Here is a 23,598-nt window from a genome sequence, read left to right as displayed (position 1 = left end):
AGCAGAGAGGTAAGAAGTGGAGGTAGTGACTGTACAGGAATAGCAGAGGGGTAAGAAGTGGAGGTAGTGACTATACAGGAATAGCAGAGGGGTAAGAAGTGGAGGTAGTGACTGTACAGGAATAGCAGAGGGGTAAGAAGTGGAGGTAGTGACTATACAGGAATAGCAGGGGGGTAAGAAGTGGAGGTAGTTACTGTACAGGAATAGCAGAGGGGTAAGAAGTGGAGGTAGTGACTGTACAGGAATAGCAGAGAGGTAAGAAGTGGAGGTAGTGACTGTACAGGAATAGCAGAGAGGTAAGAAGTGGAGGTAGTGACTGTACAGGAATAGCAGAGAGGTAAGAAGTGGAGGTAGTGACTGTACAGGAATAGCAGAGAGGTAAGAAGTGGAGGTAGTGACTGTACAGGAATAGCAGAGAGGTAAGAAGTGGAGGTAGTGACTGTACAGGAATAGCAGAGAGGTAAGAAGTGGAGGTAGTGACTATACAGGAATAGCAGAGGGGTAAGAAGTGGAGGTAGTGACTATACAGGAATAGCAGGGGGGGTAAGAAGTGGAGGTAGTTACTGTACAGGAATAGCAGAGGGGTAAGAAGTGAAGGTAGTGACTGTACAGGAATAGCAGAGGGGTAAGAAGTGGAGGTAGTGACTATACAGGAATAGCAGAGAGGTAAGAAGTGGAGGTAGTGACTGTACAGGAATAGCAGAGAGGTAAGAAGTGGAGGTAGTGACTGTACAGGAATAGCAGAGGGGTAAGAAGTGGAGGTAGTGACTATACAGGAATAGCAGGGGGGGTAAGAAGTGGAGGTAGTTACTGTACAGGAATAGCAGAGGGGTAAGAAGTGGAGGTAGTGACTGTACAGGAATAGCAGAGAGGTAAGAAGTGGAGGTAGTGACTGTACAGGAATAGCAGAGAGGTAAGAAGTGGAGGTAGTGACTGTACAGGAATAGCAGAGAGGTAAGAAGTGGAGGTAGTGACTGTACAGGAATAGCAGAGAGGTAAGAAGTGGAGGTAGTGACTATACAGGAATAGCAGAGGGGTAAGAAGTGGAGGTAGTGACTATACAGGAATAGCAGGGGGGGTAAGAAGTGGAGGTAGTTACTGTACAGGAATAGCAGAGGGGTAAGAAGTGGAGGTAGTGACTATACAGGAATAGCAGAGAGGTAAGAAGTGGAGGTAGTGACTGTACAGGAATAGCAGAGAGGTAAGAAGTGGAGGTAGTGACTATACAGGAATAGCAGAGAGGTAAGAAGTGGAGGTAGTGACTATACTGGAATAGCAGAGAGGTAAGAAGTGGAGGTAGTGACTATACAGGAATAGCAGAGAGGTAAGAAGTGGAGATAGTGACTGTACAGGAATAGCAGAGAGGTAAGAAGTGGAGGTAGTTACTGTACAGGAATAGCAGAGGGGTAAGAAGTGGAGGTAGTGACTGTACAGGAATAGCAGAGAGGTAAGAAGTGGAGGTAGTGACTATACAGGAATAGCAGAGAGGTAAGAAGTGGAGGTAGTGACTATACTGGAATAGCAGAGAGGTAAGAAGTGGAGGTAGTGACTATACAGGAATAGCAGAGAGGTAAGAAGTGGAGGTAGTGACTATACAGGAATAGCAGAGGGGTAAGAAGTGGAGGTAGTGACTATACAGGAATAGCAGAGAGGTAAGAAGTGGAGGTAGTGACTATACAGGAATAGCAGAGAGGTAAGAAGTGGAGGTAGTGACTATACAGGAATAGCAGAGGGGTAAGAAGTGGAGGTAGTGACTATACAGGAATAGCAGAGAGGTAAGAAGTGGAGGTAGTGACTATACAGGAATAGCAGAGGGGTAAGAAGTGGAGGTAGTGACTATACCGGAATAGCAGAGAGGTAAGAAGTGGAGGTAGTGACTGTACAGGAATAGCAGAGAGGTAAGAAGTGGAGATAGTGACTGTACAGGAATAGCAGGGGGGTAAGAAGTGGAGGTAGTGACTGTACAGTAATAGCAGGGGGGTAAGAAGTGGAGGTAGTGACTGTACAGGAATAGCAGAGAGGTAAGAAGTGGAGGTAGTGACTATACAGGAATAGCAGGGGGGGTAAGAAGTGGAGGTAGTGACTATACAGGAATAGCAGGGGGGGTAAGAAGTGGAGGTAGTTACTGTACAGGAATAGCAGAGGGGTAAGAAGTGGAGGTAGTGACTATACAGGAATAGCAGAGGGGTAAGAAGTGGAGGTAGTGACTATACAGGAATAGCAGAGGGGTAAGAAGTGGAGGTAGTGACTATACAGGAATAGCAGAGAGGTAAGAAGTGGAGGTAGTGACTATACAGGAATAGCAGAGGGGTAAGAAGTGGAGGTAGTGACTGTACAGGAATAGCAGAGGGGTAAGAAGTGGAGGTAGTGACTGTACAGGAATAGCAGAGAGGTAAGAAGTGGAGGTAGTGACTGTACAGGAATAGCAGAGAGGTAAGAAGTGGAGGTAGTGACTGTACAGGAATAGCAGAGAGGTAAGAAGTGGAGGTAGTGACTATACAGGAATAGCAGAGGGGTAAGAAGTGGAGGTAGTGACTATACAGGAATAGCAGAGAGGTAAGAAGTGGAGGTAGTGACTGTACAGGAATAGCAGGGGGGTAAGAAGTGGAGGTAGTGACTATACAGGAATAGCAGAGAGGTAAGAAGTGGAGGTAGTGACTATACTGGAATAGCAGAGAGGTAAGAAGTGGAGGTAGTGACTGTACAGGAATAGCAGAGAGGTAAGAAGTGGCGGTAGTGACTATACAGGAATAGCAGAGGGGATGTAGTGACTGAGCTCTCTATGTACAGACTATACAGGAATTGTATAGAGAGAATTCATATTCACATTCTTCTTTAGGACGTATGGGGTTTTTGCGCAGGAGAATAGCTATAACTGCATACAATTGATTTTTCTTGCATATCTTTTCTGACACAGAGATCCAAACCCTCTGCTCACCACCATGCAATCATCCAATGATTCTGTCTGCCTGTAGCTGCCACTAGGGGCGCTCACTGCACAGAAATTGTCAAAACTTTGATGGTGCCCCCTAGTGGTGAGATATGTTTTCCTAGGGTGGTTAGGGGCACTCAGTCTTGTTGATGCCCCTTTAAGGAGTTGGGGTGCAGTGTGAGTGGGGGCCGTGTCACAGCTGCACACAGTGCGGGATGTTGTGGCTTGGAGCTAGTAAACAGAGAGGCCGCTGTCACTGTGATCTGGAGAACCGCTGTGACAGGGACAGCAAGACACAATAAGTGTGTGTCTGCAAGAGCGGAACAGCATGAAGAAGGATGAGGGGAGACGAGGGCGAGGGATCGGGGGGAGAGCAGGGAAGAGGAGGAAACTGGGAGATGGAGAAGGAAGGAGAGAGATGGAGAATGGATGGAGAGACGGAGGAGAATGGGGGAAGGGGATGAAAGTAGAACAGGAGATAAGAAACTTGGTACTGAAAAAAAAGGTGGCCACAAAAGTGAAGGAAGGAGAGAGAAATGAAAAGAATAGTGGGATGGAATAAATGAATGAAGAAAGAGAGTAAAAGGAATAAGGGAGGAAGAGAGAGGCTGTAGAAATAATGGAACAGATAGAGACTGCAGGAATATTGGGAGAAATGGAGGAAGAGATTGGGGGTCGATTCCCATTTTCCCGACGTGTTACCTGAATATTTCCGATTTGCGCCGATTTTCCCTGTATTGCCCCGGGATTTCGGCGCATGCGATCAGATTGTGGTGCATCGGCGCTGGCATGCATGCGACGGAAATGGGGGGGCTTGGCCGAACGAAAACCTGACGGATTCGGAAAAACCGCCACATTTTTAAAAAAAAGTGTTGCGGGACTCGCGCTTACCTTCACCAAGTATAGGACCGTGAACTTCAGTGCATTCCGGCGGACTTCAGCGGAGCAGCGCCACCTGGTGGACGTCGGAGAGGAACTACCTTAGTGAATCCCGGCCGGACCCGAATCCACCGCAGAGAACGCGCCGCTGGATCGCGAATGGTCTGCCCCATTGTGTGCAGGAATTACCTGAGTCTGATTTTTTTTCCTTGTGAATTTTAATAACACGCCCCTTCTTTGTGTCCCCTCTGGTACAGAGCACAGTGACACCGCACCGCGCACTTCTTACTTGTGTTTTGCACCAGCAGCTGAAGACATGATGGCACAAGTTCTACACATGGAGACTCACTTTCCAGGTAATAACTTCCAGTCTATACATGTAAATCACAAAACCACTTCTATGTCCACCGTGTTATTTGTCAAGAAGACATTACAGTAATTATATACAGAGTAATAAGCAGAATTATCTGGTAATGCATCAATAGCCATAAACCTCGAGTCTACAGGGGATAACAGGATTAATAGTTACTAGTTCAACATAATGTACAAGGATATAAATATTATATATATTTTTTTTATCTTCTGTCTAGGTAAATCCATCCCAAATTCTTTATCCGGCATAAAAGAGCCAGAGGCCCCCTATTCTGTGGAGACTCCGTATGGATACCGACTGGATCTAGACTTCCTTAAATATGTTGATGATATAGAAAAAGGCCACACCATCAAACGGGTGCCAGTTAGCCGCAGGCCTCGTTTTGGTTCATTACCCCGGGGCCCTGGATATACAGGATCATGGTGGACATCTACTGAATCCCTCTGCTCCAATGCCAGCAATGACAGGTACCCTACTGGATAGACACGGGTGCAGTACAGGTCTCTTCTACAGATGCCCAGGATATGATTTTTGGTTTTGTTTTGCAGTCGTCACTCGTCTTATTCGTACTGTGGTAGAGGCTTTTACCCGGCATATGAAGTGAGAAGTGGATCTCAAACATCAAGCAGCTTCAATCCCAGAGTTGAGAGGACACTCCTGGATGCTAGTAAGAAGCTGGAAGCCGGACAATCCCGTCCACTTAGTCTTGGATGCAGGTCGAGCAGCAACTTGTCGACGACATCTCTCTCTCGTCTTCCATCTTCTTCGTCCTGTCAACAGCTGTCTTTTACTCCACTAAGTTCTGGGATGTCAACTCCGGTGTCTCCAACGCCGGTCCATCTTCAACATGTACGGGAGCAAATGGCGGTGGCACTGAAAAGATTGCGTCAACTGGAAGAACAAGTAAAGATGATCCCGGTGCTTCAGGTGAAAATTTCGGTCCTCCAGGAGGAAAAACGTCAGCTGAGCGTCCAACTGAAGAGTCAAAAATATCTAGGACATCCAGGAGGAAGCACTAAGGGCAAAACCAGGGGAGAACTATACATCGAAATTCCAGAGGAAGAGTCAAAGGATGGAAGGAATGAGTCTGGATCTGGAGAAGGAGCAAAAGTAAGTGATGAAGGAACTGAACGACAAGACAGGAAAGAGGCAGAAGACCAAAAGGAACAGCTTGGAACCGAATCCAAGAAGGAATGTTTGGCTTCTAATGGAAGGCCAGTCAAGAAATTCTGCAGTGTTGGTGTTTGGGTGAGAGAAGTGGACCTCATGCCTCATGGTCCATCTAGACCATTAGAGGCAGACAAGCAAAAGTTTCTAGTTCAAGCGCTATCAGCAAAAGTGGCGGTACTGGAACGGCAGCTAAGTCGGGCATTGACCGAGGTTCAGAACGCCAACCGTAAATTAGAAGAAGCCGAGCGGGCGTCGAGGGGTGAAGACACATTAAAGAGAGAAAAGAAAGAAGACGTGAGGGCCGATGCGGTCAAAGTTGCAAGAGTGGAGCGAGGAAGTGAGGTTGTCTCCAGCACAGAAGTTGGACCGGGCGTCCAACCTCAGAGGTCACGAGATTTGGAAGGCAGAGGTGTAGGATCCCTTAAAACTAGAGAAGAAGAGGACAGAGTCTACAAGAGCCGGGAAGTAATGGAGAAGCCACTTTTTACTTCGACTGGACCTCCTGTCCATGTCCATTTGGTGAAGAAGATCAGCATCACAGGGCAGAACGTTGTGGAGAAGAAAGGTGAGTGGTGGACAGTGGGTAGGTAGTTACACCTGACTCTGCCATGTCTGCTAGGAAGTTCTATGGCGACACCATTCAAAAATAAACAACAATAAATTTATCATAATTTTGTGTAAATTGGTTGTAAATAATGGGAACGTTGCCCCTTGCAAAAGCCTCAGTAAATGATGGCACACGTACCGGTGCTGAGAAGCTTCTACTGTTACTTCTTTGTGTCTCCAGGACTCGATGAAGGAAATCAAAAAGAGGAGATGACTCCATGTCCTGCCGTCAACCCAAACATTCAGGGGACAGAATGTACAGCAGGAGGTTCAGTGTCTGGGAAAGAAGATGGAACAGGTACCAGGAACCTTGTCTTAATGTCATTCAGGATGTACGCTATCCCATATAGCCACGTGTCCCCCATATAGAGTGCAGCCATGTGTCCCCCATATAGAGTGCAGCCATGTGTCCCCCATATAGAGTACAGCCACGTATCCCCCATATAGAGTGCAGCCATGTGTCCCCCATATAGAGTGCAGCCATGTGTCCCCCATATAGAGTACAGCCACGTATCCCCCATATAGAGTGCAGCCACGTGTCCCCCATATAGAGTGCAGCCACGTGTCCCCCATATAGAGTGCAGCCACGTGTCCCCCATATAGAGTGCAGCCACGTGTCCCCCATATAGAGTGCAGCCACGTATCCCCCATATAGAGTGCAGCCAAGTATCCCCCATATAGAGTGCAGACACGTGTCCCCCATATAGAGTGCAGACACGTGTCCCCCATATAGAGTGCAGCCATGTATCCCCCATATAGAGTGCAGACACGTGTCCTCCATATAGAGTGCAGCCATATATCACCCATATAGAGTGCAGCTAGGTATCCCCCATATAGAGTGCAGCCAGGTATCCCCCATATAGAGTGCAGCCGCGTATCCCCCATATAGAGTGCAGCCAGGTATCCCCCATATGGAGTGCAGCCGCGTATCCCCCATATAGAGTGCAGCAGCGTATCCCCCATTTAGAGTGCAGACACGTGTCCTACATATAGAGTGCAGACACGTGTCCCCCATATAGAGTGCAGCCAAGTATCCCCCATATAGAGTGCAGACACGTGTCCCCCATATAGAGTGCAGACACGTGTCCCCCATATAGAGTGCAGCCATGTATCCCCCATATAGAGTGCAGACACGTGTCCTCCATATAGAGTGCAGCCATATATCACCCATATAGAGTGCAGCTAGGTATCCCCCATATAGAGTGCAGCCAGGTATCCCCCATATAGAGTGCAGCCGCGTATCCCCCATATAGAGTGCAGCCAGGTATCCCCCATATAGAGTGCAGCCGCGTATCCCCCATATAGAGTGCAGCAGCGTATCCCCCATTTAGAGTGCAGACACGTGTCCTACATATAGAGTGCAGACACGTGTCCCCCATATAGAGTGCAGCCAGGTATCCCCCATATAGAGTGCAGACACGTGTCCTCCATATAGAGTGCAGCCATATATCACCCATATAGAGTGCAGCCATGTGTCCCCCATATAGAGTGCAGCCAGGTATCCCCCATATAGAGTGCAGCCGCGTATCCCCCATATAGAGTGCAGCCAGGTATCCCCCATATAGAGTGCAGCCAGGTATCCCCCATATAGAGTGCAGCAGCGTATCCCCCATATAGAGTGCAGACACGTGTCCCCCATAAAGAGTGCAACCATGTATCCCCCATATAGAGTGCAAACACGTGTCCCCCATATAGAGTGCAGCCACATATCCCCCATATAGAGTGCAGCATTGTATCCCCCATATAGAGTGCAGACACGTGTCCCCCATAAAGAGTGCAACCATGTATCCCCCCATATAGAGTGCAGACACGTGTCCCCCATATAGTATTCAGCCATGTATCCCCCATATAGAGTTCCATAAATAAAATAAATAAATCATTATTCATATAGCACCATCATATTCTGCAGCGTTGTATGGATCATGGGGGACATATAATAATAGAAGACATTGCAGAGTAAATATAGTCAGATGAAACAAGAGCAGCCATGTCTTCCTTTATAGTGTACAGCCATATATTCCCCTATAGCGACATATATACCACAAGAGTGCAAACACCTGCTTCACATATATAATATAGATCAGTGATGGCGAACCTATGACACGCGTGTCAGCACTGACACGCGTAGTCATGTTCGCTGACACGCTGGTCGTGGCTGTGTGGCCGGTCTCCGTTGTCTGTGGGCGGTCGGCCGTGCAGGTGGGCGAGCGGGCATGTGGGCGGACGCTCGATCATACGGCGCTGCTTCTGTCCTCCCATCCTGCTCTGCGGAGGCCGTGCACTCCGCACGTCAGAGCGTGGAGACAGAGCAGCCCCGGCAACTTGTGCTGTGCCTGCTGCAGCCCACTCAGCTCCAGCCTCTTCTCCAGGCCCCGACGCCCTGCGCTCCGGCATGAGAAATAGTCAGCCCGCACCAAAGCACGAAATACCTCTCCTCGGGGGGGTGGAGGGGTTTTGGGGGGGGGGGGGCAGCGGCCTGTAACTATACTGGGGGGGCCGGGCCTGTAACTATACTTGGGGGGCCGGGCTTGTAACTATACTGGGGGGGCCGGGCCTGTAACTATACTGGGGGGGCCGGGCCTGTAACTATACTTGGGGGGCCGGGCCTGTAACTATACTTGGGGGGCCGGGCCTGTAACTATACTGGGGGGGCCGGGCCTGTAACTATACTGGGGGGGCCGGGCCTGTAACTATACTTGGGGGGCCGGGCCTGTAACTATACTGGGGGGCCCTATGACAATATTGGGGGGGGGGGGGGAAGTCCCTGTGACTATACTGGGGGGGCCCTATGACAATATTGGGGAGGGGGGGGGGGCCCTGTGACTATACTGGGGGGCCCTGTGACATTATTGGGTAGGGGGGGAGGCCCTGTGACTATACTGGGGGCCCTATGACAATATTGGGGAGGGGGGAGGCCCTGTGACTATACTGGGGGGCCCTGTGACATTATTGGGTAGGGGGGGGCCCTGTGACTATACTGGGGGCCCTATGACAATATTGGGGAGGGGGGAGGCCCTGTGATTATACTGGGGGCCCTATGACAATATTGGGGAGGGGGGAGGCCCTGTGACTATACTGGCGGCCCTATGACAATATTGGGGAGGGGGGAGGCCCTGTGACTATACTGGGGGCCCTATGACAATATTGGGGAGGGGGGAGGCCCTGTGACTATACTGGGGGCCCTATGACAATATTGGGGAGGGGGAGGCCCTGTGACTATACTGGGGGGCCCTATGACAATATTGGGGAGGGGGGGGGGGGCTGTGACTATACTGGGGGGCCTGTAACTATACTGGGGGGCCCTATGACAATATTGGGGAGGGGAATTCCCCAATATTCATGTTCATGGCACCGCACACAAGTTAAATAACAGCAAGACCAACAAAAGAAATCAACTGACAGATTAACAAAGAAGTCACTAAGCAGGTAAATAATTATACATATTTTTTATTTAAACTCTAAATATCACAAAATTAGGGTTTTTTTTCTAAAGGTGACACACCACCCGAGTTATGCTCGTTTTTTTGGCGAATTTTGACACACCAAGCTCAAAAGGTTGCCCATCACTGATATAGATAATAGACTCCTGTCCCATATCTAATGTCCCGCTTTTCCTGTCATAGAGTATTCTCCTCCAGGGTGCAGCCTCCTCATATGATCTGTGTGATGCTGCCCCCTGCTGGACAATGATAGCCCCAGATATACATATCATAGCCCCAGATACATCAATAGATAGTTACTATACAATTTCAAGTCCCCACTAACAAATTTTTGGTGTTTTTCAGGGTTTTTGGTGAAAGGAATGACTCAAGATGGACAGGAGATAAAATCTCAGTGTTCTGGGATAAATGGAGAGTAAGTGGATTTACAAAGATGGAGATGCAAGTGATGTGCACAAACAGCGCCACGCCGGCCCCTAGGTTATGTGTGGTATTGCGGCTCAGTCCAATTCACTGCAGTGCGGCTGAACTGCAATACCAGACATAACCCATGGTGTGGCGCTGTTTTTGAAATAAATCAGTCATATTTTCTAATCCTGAACAACCCCTTTAAGGCTATTGTTGCCACCTCTCTTGTAGAATGGATACGGCGTCGTCAGAAGATTCTGGGACTATGGAGAATCCGTCTGACAGTGAAAGCACAGAAAGTGAATATCATGAGGCCAGTGAGGGGCTGACATCGCCCCAGGTAGACATACAAGCACCACTGACCAGCATCGGCCCACCCAAGGAAACCCCTGAGCCCCCTGCACCCGGGTCATCCCCAACCAGTCCCGTTCCCAGGTAAGAGCCGGATACTAGTCCTGATTATACGCAGCCATCTGATGAGTCCAATGCTCAGCAATATAACTCGCCCTCCATGTTGTCCCTATACAGGGTGGAGCTCAGTAACGTCCTGATCTCGGGCTGCGTGGCCCTACAGAAATCCCTAGATGAGCCTACAGCCCTCTCAGATGCAGAGAAGGTAAGGGGGGGATTTACAAAAACATAAGTTTCCCACCCGCTGTGGAACTACAAGTCCCAGCTAGAAACATTCACTCTGCAGAAGGATTTATGGTTGGCACGGTATACTGGGAGTTGTAATTCTCTTATCTTGTACATATGCATTTGCACATTTAGTGAGTCATGAACCAGGAGAGCTCAGGATGAACAGCACAGTAGGTTTCCTATAACTGCCTGTATAACGGACATTGATTTCTTAGATTTAATATGTATGATAGATAATGATCCCTAAAAACTGAATGAAAATTAAGGGTCTTGCCCATCATGCTTTGTGCCCTGTCCTCTGAAAGTGATATAATATATGGATATGGACGTGCATGTGATATATTATCATTCCTTATGTGTGTGTCATCTACAGGCAGCAGCACACGAAGCCGTGGTGAAGGAATGGATGAAGATCTTCCGCCAGAAGGAGGTGGAGCCCGCCATCATCCGCCATCACCTAAATGTCTTCCGCGCTATGTCTCCACGTCTCCTGGAGGTCATCGTCAACATGGCCGATACTAAAGGGAACACTGCGGTGCACTATGCTGTGTCCCAGTCTAACTTTACTGTGGTCAGGCAGCTACTTGATACTGGTGAGGGCTTGTATACTGGTAATTAGGAACAGGGCTGCCATCAGGGGGGGTTAAGTGTGATTGTGTTCAGGGGGCCCCAAGGAGTAGAAGGGGCCCCTAGTCACAGAAAACCCTACTCCCTTCCTAGGAGCAGGGAACGAACTCTCCACACACGGCTGGATTATCATTCTGTTTGGTGGGGGGGGCACAAATTTACTAGTGAGGGGCCTCAAAATTCCTACTGGTGGCCCTGATTAGGAAGGTGGTCCTTAAAGGGCGGTCACATAAATCCTCAATGACACTAATATATCTAAATACTAACTATACATTTCACATTGCAAATGAACAGAATGAAAACTAGTGTGTATATATTCTAAAATTTAGGGGTTTTTTTATCATTAAAATTTGAATTACTCTGCAGTTTCTACTTTCTGCCAGTAGAGGTCACTGTTGTGTATCACCACGGTAGAAAACTAATTCAATGCTGGGATTACTTCCGCTGCTAAATAAAGTATGTCCCTATGTTGCTCTATATGGTAGGGCCCCCAAAAAGTGCCTACATAGCAACTATTCTCTGCTGTAGTGCTCATGATAAGACAAATATGGAACCTCTTTGCGCCCTGTAATAGGCGCCACTCCCCTGATTCAGGCACAGTTGGATTTTTTTTTCCTCTAGCCCCCACTGTTCCCAAATAATCATCAGCGTTAGTTTTGGAACCCAATATGCTAATTAGCTGATCAATTGTCAAGTAGGCTGTGCAATGGTGAGAATGGCACCACCCATCTGACCATGCCAATAATAACGACACTGATTATTCGGGATTGGTGAGGGCTAGAGAAAAAATTCCAACTGTGCCGGAATTGGTGGAGCAGCCTCTATTATCAGAGGCAAAGAGGTGAAAGAAGTGAGAGGTCCACTTTAATCATCCTTATATGAGACCCCATAACCTTTTGTAAACCCAACTTCCTGCACCCAGATCTTTCTATTTCTCAGTGGATTCTTGGACCCCTCTGAGATGCCTCCTCTAACGCCTCCTCCTCCTCTTCTTCTTACTTTCTCCCAGGCCTGTGTGATGTGAACAGACAGAATAAGGCCGGATTCACTCCCCTCATGCTTACGGCTCTGGCAGCCTTCCGCTCCAACGAGGACATAGAGACGGTCACACAGATGCTGCGCCTTGGAGATGTCAACTGCAGAGCCAGCCAGGTGTGTGCCCGTACACAGGTGGATGACTGAAGGGTGACCTACTGTTACCCAACATGACTACATACAATGGCTTCAAGGGGTTACAGTACCGATGTCTCTGTGTGTGTGTATATTTACAATTATTGGTAATATATACATATTTTAGATTTATACATTTCGGATTTTGACATTGTATCAATTTTTAGATTGAGATATTTTACATTTTTATTCTAATATTTTACCATTTTTTTATTTTGATATTTTTCTATATTTTAAATTTCTATATTTTTTATTCACATTTTCCTTTTTTATCTATATATATTGTAGAGCTAAATATTTTAGATTGATGCATCTTATATTTCTATATTTTAGATTTTTTATTCATATTTTACATTCGTTTATATAATATTAGTGTGTGTATGTGTAATATATATATATATATATATATTGTATAGCTACCGTATATATTTTAGATTGATACATGTTATGTCTGTATTTTTTTTTTAAGGGGTTTTCTCAGAATCCTATAACCATTTCCATTGGTTCATGACAATGTGGGTCCTTTCACCCCCTCGCTTTGGGCCTCCGTGTCCTCTCTATAGGACTGATGTAGATAATAGATAATAATTTGCTGGTACATTTCAGGCTGGACAGACGGCTCTGATGCTGGCGGTCAGTCACGGGCGCCTGGATGTGGTTCGCGCCCTCCTGCAGTGCGGGGCAGATGTAAATGTACAGGATCACGACGGCTCCACCGCGCTCATGTGCGCCTGTGAACACGGACACGTGGATATTGTCAGCCTCCTACTGGCCGTTCCGAACTGCGATATGACACTCACAGATCACGTAAGTAACCCCCTAGTGTGCCCTTACCTTCCTGTATACAGTATACGTCACTGATGGACATGAAGTTAGCATCTCTTTAGACATTCACCTTCCATGGTTCAATCTTAACATTCTGGTGGAGGAAAAAGAGGAACGCAGGTGCACCCACTAAGCCAATCCAAAGAAAAGAATTTCTCCAGCACTCACAAATGAATAAAATATAACTTTATTGTTCTATTAAAAATACCTGACAAACATGGGATGCGTGTAATAAGACCATGACTAAGAACTTAAGTTTTGTGTAGTTGGAAACGTGTTGGTCTTTTTACTTGCATCCCATGTTTGTCATGTATTTTTAATGGTGCATTAAAGTTCATTTTTGAGTGCTGGAGAAATTCCTTTTTTCTTTGGATTTGCCACTCTGGAACCGACCCGGCTTCCTCCCCCTCTCCTGTGCACCTTCAACAAGCAAGTCTACTACTTGGAGATCAGGGGTTGGTGAGCTGAATTGCAACATGTATTTTTGCTTTTTGATGTACCCACTAGGCATCCAGTGCCTGGAAAACAGGCACGAGTAACCCCCACTTACCCAGGTACACCCATGCACCTCCAACCTGCACTTCCCCCTTAATAAAGAGGTTCTAAGGCAGCTGTTCCTGGCTGCTGCTGAGCCACAGCTAGAAAGACTTAATCCTTCTTTAAAGAGGATACTAGTAATGCTAAAAGCAGTGGATGAAGTATAGGCCAAGAGAGTAGTAGTGAAGTGGGGTGCATGATGGCGGGGTACTTACTGTAGTAAAGGCGGAGATGAAGTGGGTAGTAGCCTATGAACATGCTAAGAGGGTAGTAGTAAAGCAAGGAGTGCATGCTGATGGGGGACCTGCTGTATAAAGGGTGGTAGCACATAAAGGAGTACAGGTCAAGATGTTAGTAGTACAGGCTGTGAGAGTAGTGACATAGGTGGTAATAAAGGCAAGGATAGTCTGCACGAGTACTACAGGATGAAGGAGGTAGTTGTCCAGGTAGTAGTACAAGCTGCGAGTGCAGGGGTACAGACCAAGATGGTAGTAGTACATGTGGTAGGACAGGAATACATTGTATTGGTACAGTCAGTACTACTACCTGAGTAATATAATACTGCTCTGTGTATGTCTGTGTATTAGGATGGGAGCACAGCTCTGTCTATTGCGCTGGAAGCTGGGCAGAACGACATAGCGATGCTTCTCTACGCTCATGACGCCAAGACCTCCGCTGCGGTGAGTTACTACCAGGTAGTCCTCCTCCTCTATCATCCTCTTCTACAGATGATACCATGTGACCCCTGAAATCTGCTGTCTCATGAAGGGACACAGGCAAGAGGGAGGAGCTATGTGATTTGGAGTAGGCTCCTCCTAGACACAAAGTGGCAGGCATGAGGATGGGGTTATGTGATTTGGAGTATGAGATTATACAGTATGGAGTAACCAGAGTGGCAGACAAGAGGGAGGAGTTATGTAAGATATAGTATGCTCCTCCCAGGTGACAGACAACCGCGTGTAATGTGACCGCGTGTAATTTGCATGTATTGGTAACATTCCTGTTTTCTCTTTTAGGGAGTGGAGAAAAATCTTAAGAACCAAGGTGCAAACCCAAGCGATGAATCCCAGTAACTGGATGATTTTGGGTTCTGAACCTCCACCCCCGGTGCTCTTCACAGGAAAGACTAGGGTGGACCATTGCCTCTGCATGCCGCCCAGAGCCATGGGGAGTCCCCTAAGACACAGCACTGCAAAAACCACTACTCATCCTGCTTCAGCACCATGGAGAGGACCAGAGGAGGCCTGAGGGGAGTGCGGGCTACCGGCAGGGGCAGCGAGGACAGGAGGCTGGGGGGGCAGGTTTAGAATAGGTTAATGGAGATGTATCTGAGGGAGAAAGCAAAGACTAAGAAGAGAAGATAAGGACATAGGAATAACCTATCTCTGCTTGCTGTCTGTGAAAAGTAATATTCTTAGACCCTCACAGCTGAGGGTTTGTCACAATAGTAGCCATTGTTCTCCATAGGAGCCTCCTTATATTGTCCCTTCACTCAGGCAATTTCCTAGTTTATGATGCAACAAACTCTCAGCTGTGAGTAGTCTTTAGTCAGCAGCTATTAAGCCTCTGGATGTCAACAGGATTTTCATTCACTGACAGTCAGTAGAGGAACTGAAAAATGAAAAGTATATTCAAAAGTTGTAGAACTTTCTATATTGTACAATAATGCAACTTTATAGACATAAAATGGAGGACCCCTTTAAATGTTTAATCCATCTAATAACCCCTCCAAGGTGCCACAATCCGTACCCCTTATTAATGAATTGGTGGTCTCTGGATACTTTGGGCTCTATATATAGTCAATGTAAACTAGGATGATGTCAGACAGACTGACAAAAAGGACCATATCCCCACTAATCCCCTAGTGACTTAAAGGGCAACTCTACCTTCATATACATACTTTGCATGGATGTCATAGAAATTGTCATGAAACATTAGCCCTAAAACCCTCCCCCACTCCCACAGTTATATTTCTATGTTTCTTAGTGTATGATACAGAAGGGACAACGGGTCAGGGTTTGACATAGTGGAACATAAAGGGTTAAGTGCAGGGTAGGAGGACTGTGACTCTAAGAGAAGGTGGACCTCAGAATTAGGACAGAAGGAAAAGTGGAACAGACCAAAGCAATCAATCACATCACTATTTAAACTTTATATTTTTTGGACATGATGCTGAAAAGTAAGTGATGTGATTGGTCGGTGTGGGGCTATGCTTGGGTCATGCAGAGGCTGGTGGATTTCGGGGGACCCCCTCTCAGGCGCTTCCATACAACTGCCATCTAAGCTCCTTCAATAAATGTTAGCAATAATATTCCTGTTATTGGTTGTACTAGAGGCACTGCTATATATATATTTTTGTTATCCATACTTATATGTGAGACGGTTACTACCTGTATTGTACCAGGGTTATCACTATATAAATATATGTATATAATAAAAGGCTATAAATCCACCTCATGGCTCGCTGTGTTATGTCATAGGCAGCTCTGACCTCTGGGTCTTACATTGTCCTTTGAATCCTGCTCTATCTTTTCAGGCCATGATGTATGTTTGGGGTCTTACTGTTTCCTTTGGTCTATCCTCATGTCTATCCTCTGGGTCACTCTCTATTCTACTGGGTCATGCTCTATCTTCTTATGGGTCACTTTCTATTCTTTTGGGTCATGCTCTATCTTTTGGGTCATGCTCTATCTTCTTTTGGGTCATGCTCTGTATTCTTTAGGGTCAAGCTCTGTCTTCTTTTGGGTCAAGCTCTGTTTTCTTTTGGGTCATGCTCTATCTTCTTTTGGGTCATGCTCTATCTTCTTTTGGGTCACTCTCTATTCTTTTGGGTCCTGCTCTATCGTCTTTTGGGTCATGCTCTATCTTTTGGGTCATGCTCTATCTTTTGGGTCATGCTGTGTCTTCTTTTGGGTCATGCTCTATCTTTTGGCTCATGCTCTATTTTCTTTTGGGTCATGCTCTATCTTTTGGGTCATGCTCTATTTTCTTTTGGGTCATGCTCTATCTTTTGGGTCATGCTCTATCTTTTGGGTCATGCTGTGTCTTCTTTTGGGTCATGCTCTATCTTTTGGCTCATGCTCTATTTTCTTTTGGGTCATGCTCTATCTTTTGGGTCATGCTCTATCTTTTGGGTCATGCTGTGTCTTCTTTTGGGTCATGCTCTATCTTTTGGCTCATGCTCTATTTTCTTTTGGGTCATGCTCTATCTTTTGGGTCATGCTCTATCGTCTTTTGGGTCATGCTCTATCTTTTGGGTCATGCTCTATCTTTTGGGTCATGCTGTGTCTTCTTTTGGGTCATGCTCTATCTTTTGGCTCATGCTCTATTTTCTTTTGGGTCATGCTCTATCTTTTGGGTCATGCTCTATTTTCTTTTGGGTCATGCTCTATCTTTTGGGTCATGCTCTATTTTCTTTTGGGTCATGCTCTATCTTTTGGGTCACTTTCTATTCTTTTGGGTCATGCTCTATCTTTTGGGTCACTCTCTATTCTTTTGGGTCATGCTCTGTCTTCTTTTGGGTCACTCTCTATTATTCTTTTGGGTCATGCTCTATTTTCTTTTGGGTCATGCTCTATCTTCTTTTGGGTCATGCTCTATTTTCTTTTGGGTCATACTCTATCTTCTTTTGGGTCATGCTCTATCTTCTTTTGGGTCATGCTCTATCTTCTTTTGGGTCATGCTCTATCTTTTGGGTCATGCTCTATCTTCTTTTGGGTCATGCTCTGTCTTCTTTAGGGTCAAGCTCTGTCTTCTTTTGGGTCAAGCTCTGTTTTCTTTTGGGTCATGCTCTATCTTCTTTTGGGTCATGCTCTGTCTTCTTTTGGGTCATGCTCTATTTTTTTTTGGGTCATACTCTATCTTCTTTTGGGTCATGCTCTATCTTCTTTTGGGTCATGCTCTATCTTTTGGGTCATGCTCTATCTTCTTTTGGGTCATGCTCTGTCTTCTTTAGGGTCAAGCTCTGTCTTCTTTTGGGTCAAGCTCTGTTTTCTTTTGGGTCATGCTCTATCTTCTTTTGGGTCATGCTCTATCTTCTTTTGGGTCATGCTCTATCTTTTGGGTCATGCTCTATCTTCTTTTGGGTCATGCTCTGTCTTCTTTAGGGTCAAGCTCTGTCTTCTTTTGGGTCAAGCTCTGTTTTCTTTTGGGTCATGCTCTATCTTCTTTTGGGTCATGCTCTGTCTTCTTTTGGGTCATGCTCTATCTTCTTTTGGGTCATGCTCTATCTTCTTTTGGGTCCTGCTCTATTTTCTTTTGGGTCATGCTCTATCTTCTTTTGGGTCATGCTCTATCTTCTTTTGGGTCATGCTCTATCTTCTTTTGGGTCATGCTCTGTCTTCTTTAGGGTCAAGCTCTGTCTTCTTTTGGGTCAAGCTCTGTTTTCTTTTGGGTCATGCTCTATCTTCTTTTGGGTCATGCTCTATCTTCTTTTGGGTCATGCTCTATCTTCTTTTGGGTCATGCTCTATCTTTTGGGTCATGCTCTATCTTCTTTTGGGTCATGCTCTGTATTCTTTAGGGTCAAGCTCTGTCTTCTTTTGGGTCAAGCTCTGTTTTCTTTTGGGTCATGCTCTATCTTCTTTTGGGTCATGCTCTGTCTTCTTTTGGGTCATGCTCTATCTTCTTTTGGGTCATGCTTTATCTTCTTTTGGGTCATGCTCTATCTTTTGGGGCCATGCTCTGTCTTCTTTTGGGTCATGCTCTATCCTCTTTGGGTCATGCTCTGTCTTCTTTTGGGTCATGCTCTATCCTCTTTTGGGTCATGCTCTATTTTCTTTTGGGTCATGCTCTATTCTTGAGTTTTTTACTGTTTCCTATGGGTTTTGTCTATCCTCTGGTACACGCTCTAATCATTGGGCCATGTTCCATCCTTTGGGTCACACTCTATCCCACCTGGAGCTTACAATATCTTTTGGGTCATGCTCTATTTTCTGATTTACACACATAGATGGATTGGTTCATATTCTATCCCTTGGATCACACTCTATCCCACCATGCCCTATACCACGCTGTATACTCCTGGTCACACTCTATCCCACCATGCCCTATACCACGCTGTATACTCCTGGTCACACTCTATCCCACCATGCCCTATACCACGGTGTATACTCCTGGTCACACTCTATCCCACCATGCCCTATACCACGCTGTATACTCCTGGTCACACTCTATCCCACCATGCCCTATACCACGGTGTATACTCCTGGTCACACTCTATCCCACCATGCCCTATACCACGGTATATACCCCTGGTCACACTCTATCCCACCATGCCCTATACCACGCTGTATACTCCTGGTCACACTCTATCCCACCATGCCCTATACCACGGTGTATACTCCTGGTCACACTCTATCCCACCATGCCCTATACCACGGTGTATACTCCTGGTCACACTCTATCCCACCATGCCCTATACCACGGTGTATACTCCTGGTCACACTCTATCCCACCATGCCCTATACCACGGTGTATACTCCTGGTCACACTCTACCCCACCATGCCCTATACCACGGTGTATACTCCTGGTCACACTCTATCCCACCATGCCCTATACCACGGTGTATACTCCTGGTCACACTCTATCCCACCATGCCCTATACCACGCTGTATACTCCTGGTCACACTCTATCCCACCATGCCCTATACCACGCTGTATACTCCTGGTCACACTCTATCCCACCATGCCCTATACCACGCTGTATACTCCTGGTCACACTCTATCCCACCATGCCCTATACCACGCTGTATACTCCTGGTCACACTCTATCCCACCATGCCCTATACCACGGTGTATACTCCTGGTCACACTCTACCCCACCATGCCCTATACCACGGTGTATACTCCTAGTCACACTCTATCCCACCATGCCCTATACCACGCTGTATACTCCTGGTCACACTCTATCCCACCATGCCCTATACCACGGTGTATACTCCTGGTCACACTCTATCCCACCATGCCCTATACCACGGTGTATACTCCTGGTCACACTCTATCCCACCATGCCCTATAGCACGGTGTATACTCCTGGTCACACTCTATCCCACCATGCCCTATACCACGGTGTAAACTCCTGGTCACACTCTATCCCACCATGCCCTATACCACGGTGTATACTCCTGGTCACACTCTATCCCACCATGCCCTATACCACGGTGTATACTCCTGGTCACACTCTATCCCACCATGCCCTATACCACGGTGTATACTCCTGGTCACACTCTATTCCACCATGCCCTATACCACGGTATATACTCCTGGTCACACTCTATTCCACCATGCCCTATACCACGGTGTATACTCCTGGTCACACTCTATCCCACCATGCCCTATACCACGGTGTAAACTCCACGTCACACTCTATCCCACCATGCCCTATAACACGGTGTATACTCCTGGTCACACTCTACCCCACCATGCCCTATACCACGGTGTATACTCCTGGTCACACTCTATCCCACCATGCCCTATACCACGGTGTATACTCCTGGTCACACTCTATCCCACCATGCCCTATACCACGGTGTAAACTCCACGTCACACTCTATCCCACCATGCCCTATAACACGGTGTATACTCCTGGTCACACTCTACCCCACCATGCCCTATACCACGGTGTATACTCCTGGTCACACTCTATCCCACCATGCCCTATACCACGGTGTATACTCCTGGTCACACTCTATCCCACCATGCCCTATACCACGGTGTATACTCCTGGTCACACTCTATCCCACCATGCCCTATACCACGGTGTATACCCCTGGTCACACTCTATCCCACCATGCCCTATACCACCGTATATACTCCTGGTCACACTCTATACCACCATGCCCTATACCACGGTATATACCCCTGGTCACACTCTATCCCACCATGCCCTATACCACGGTGTATACTCCTGGTCACACTCTATCCCACCATGCCCTATACCACGGTGTATACTCCTGGTCACACTCTATCCCACCATGCCCTATACCACGCTGTATACTCCTGGTCACACTCTATCCCACCATGCCCTATACCACGGTGTATACTCCTGGTCACACTCTATCCCACCATGCCCTATACCACGGTGTATACTCCTGGTCACACTCTATCCCACCATGCCCTATACCACGGTGTATACCCCTGGTCACACTCTATCCCACCATGCCCTATACCACGCTGTATACTCCTGGTCACACTCTATCCCACCATGCCCTATACCACGCTGTATACTCCTGGTCACACTCTATCCCACCATGCCCTATACCATGGTGTATACTCCTGGTCACACTCTATCCCACCATGCCCTATACCACGGTGTATACTCCTGGTCACACTCTATCCCACCATGCCCTATACCACGGTGTATACTCCTGGTCACACTCTATCCCACCATGCCCTATACCACGGTGTATACTCCTGGTCACACTCTATCCCACCATGCCCTATACCACGGTGTATACTCCTGGTCACACTCTATCCCACCATGCCCTATACCACGGTGTATACTCCTGGTCACACTCTACCCCACCATGCCCTATACCACGGTGTATACTCCTGGTCACACTCTATCCCACCATGCCCTATACCACGGTGTATACTCCTGGTCACACTCTATCCCACCATGCCCTATACCACGGTGTATACTCCTGGTCACACTCTACCCCACCATGCCCTATACCACGGTGTATACTCCTAGTCACACTCTATCCCACCATGCCCTATACCACGCTGTATACTCCTGGTCACACTCTATCCCACCATGCCCTATACCACGGTGTATACTCCTGGTCACACTCTATCCCACCATGCCCTATACCACGGTGTATACTCCTGGTCACACTCTATCCCACCATGCCCTATAGCACGGTGTATACTCCTGGTCACACTCTATCCCACCATGCCCTATACCACGGTGTAAACTCCTGGTCACACTCTATCCCACCATGCCCTATACCACGGTGTATACTCCTGGTCACACTCTATCCCACCATGCCCTATACCACGGTGTATACTCCTGGTCACACTCTATTCCACCATGCCCTATACCACGGTATATACTCCTGGTCACACTCTATTCCACCATGCCCTATACCACGGTGTATACTCCTGGTCACACTCTATCCCACCATGCCCTATACCACGGTGTAAACTCCACGTCACACTCTATCCCACCATGCCCTATAACACGGTGTATACTCCTGGTCACACTCTACCCCACCATGCCCTATACCACGGTGTATAATCCTGGTCACACTCTATCCCACCATGCCCTATACCACGGTGTATACTCCTGGTCACACTCTATCCCACCATGCCCTATACCACGGTGTATACCCCTGGTCACACTCTATCCCACCATGCCCTATACCACGGTGTATACTCCTGGTCACACTCTATCCCACCATGCCCTATACCACGGTATATACTCCTGGTCACACTCTATTTCACCATGCCCTATACCACGGTGTATACTCCTGGTCACACTCTATCCCACCATGCCCTATACCACGGTGTATACTCCTGGTCACACTCTATCCCACCATGCCCTATACCACGGTGTATACCCCTGGTCACACTCTATCCCACCATGCCCTATACCACGGTGTATACTCCTGGTCACACTCTATCCCACCATGCCCTATACCACGCTGTATACTCCTGGTCACACTCTATCCCACCATGCCCTATACCACGCTGTATACTCCTGGTCACACTCTATCCCACCATGCCCTATACCACGGTGTATACTCCTGGTCACACTCTATCCCACCATGCCCTATACCACGGTGTATACTCCTGGTAACACTCTATCCCACCATGCCCTATACCACGGTGTATACTCCTGGTCAGACTCTATCCCACCATGCCCTATACCACGCTGTATACTCCTGGTCACACGCTATCCCACCATGCCCTATACCACGGTGTATACTCCTGGTCACACTCTATCCCACCATGCCCTATACCACGGTGTATACTCCTGGTCACACTCTATCCCACCATGCCCTATACCACGGTGTATACTCCTGGTCACACTCTATCCCACCATGCCCTATACCACGGTGTATACTCCTGGTCACACTCTATCCCACCATGCCCTATACCACGGTATATACTCCTGGTCACACTCTATCCCACCATGCCCTATACCACGCTGTATACTCCTGGTCACACTCTATCCCACCATGCTCTATACCACGGTGTATACTCCTGGTCAGACTCTATCCCACCATGCCCTATACCACGATGTATACTCCTGGTCACACTCTATCCCACCATGCCCCATACCACGGTGTATACTCCTGGTCACACTCTATCCCACCATGCCCTATACCACGGTGTATACTCCTGGTCACACTCTATCCCACCATGCCCTATACCACGGTGTATACTCCTGGTCACACTCTATCCCACCATGCCCTATACCACGGTGTATACTCCTGGTCACACTCTATCCCACCATGCCCTATACCACGGTGTATACTCCTGGTCACACTCTATCCCACCATGCCCTATACCACGGTGTATACTCCTGGTCACACTCTATCCCACCATGCCCTATACCACGGTATATACCCCTGGTCACACTCTATCCCACCATGCCCTATACCACGGTGTATACTCCTGGTCACACTCTATACCACCATGCCCTATACCACGCTGTATACCCCTGGTCACACTCTATCCCACCATGCCCTATACCACGGTGTATACTCCTGGTCACACTCTATCCCACCATGCCCTATACCACGGTGTATACTCCTGGTCACACTCTATCCCACCATGCCCTATACCACGGTGTATACTCCTGGTCACACTCTATCCCACCATGCCCTATACCACGGTGTATACTCCTGGTCATACTCTATCCCAGCATGCCCTATACCACGGTGTATACTCCTGGTCACACTCTATCCCACCATGCCCTATACCACGGTGTATACTCCTGGTCACACTCTATCCCACCATGCCCTATACCACGGTGTATACTCCTG

At 47.5% G+C, this 23,598-nt stretch overlaps 2 protein-coding genes across 3 annotated transcripts in view; both read left to right on the top strand.

The window, feature by feature from the left end:
• Positions 1-3,494, top strand: part of LOC140111719 (low-density lipoprotein receptor 1-like) — a 12,910-nt gene extending 9,416 nt beyond the window's left edge. Inside the window, exon 14 of the mRNA XM_072132416.1 lies at positions 3,250-3,494. Coding sequence (XP_071988517.1) covers positions 3,250-3,494 — 245 coding nt within the window. The remainder of the gene's footprint in view (positions 1-3,249) is intronic.
• A 546-nt stretch (positions 3,495-4,040) lies between these two features.
• Positions 4,041-16,058, top strand: LOC140111720 (KN motif and ankyrin repeat domain-containing protein 2-like). 2 transcript variants are annotated; one of them, XM_072132418.1, is made up of 12 exons: positions 4,041-4,167; positions 4,402-4,651; positions 4,733-5,919; positions 6,142-6,258; positions 9,746-9,815; positions 10,040-10,243; positions 10,337-10,424; positions 10,821-11,040; positions 12,084-12,226; positions 12,851-13,051; positions 14,194-14,286; positions 14,623-16,058. In XM_072132418.1, exons 1-12 carry the CDS (start codon positions 4,128-4,130, stop codon positions 14,677-14,679), a joined length of 2,670 nt encoding a protein of 889 aa, XP_071988519.1. In that variant the 5' UTR covers positions 4,041-4,127; the 3' UTR covers positions 14,680-16,058. The 2 variants fall into 2 exon arrangements, with proteins under 2 accessions (XP_071988519.1, XP_071988518.1); XM_072132417.1 differs by having other exon boundaries at positions 14,194-14,301.
• Positions 16,059-23,598: the final 7,540 nt, after the last annotated feature.

The sequence above is a fragment of the Engystomops pustulosus genome, unplaced genomic scaffold (genome assembly GCF_040894005.1).
Source record: "Engystomops pustulosus unplaced genomic scaffold, aEngPut4.maternal MAT_SCAFFOLD_572, whole genome shotgun sequence".
In the NCBI taxonomy this organism is placed as follows: domain Eukaryota; kingdom Metazoa; phylum Chordata; class Amphibia; order Anura; family Leptodactylidae; genus Engystomops; species Engystomops pustulosus.
This window is presented reverse-complemented; position numbering and strand designations above follow the sequence as displayed.

Excerpts from the sequence above, each read along its gene's own strand:
- LOC140111720 (XM_072132417.1), top strand. The coding sequence starts at position 4,128 with ATGATGGCACAAGTTCTACACATGGAGACTCACTTTCCAG. Across the intron at positions 9,816-10,039 it reads TGTTCTGGGATAAATGGAGA|AATGGATACGGCGTCGTCAG; the intron begins GTAAGTGGATTT and ends CCTCTCTTGTAG. Across the intron at positions 12,227-12,850 it reads TCAACTGCAGAGCCAGCCAG|GCTGGACAGACGGCTCTGAT; the intron begins GTGTGTGCCCGT and ends GGTACATTTCAG.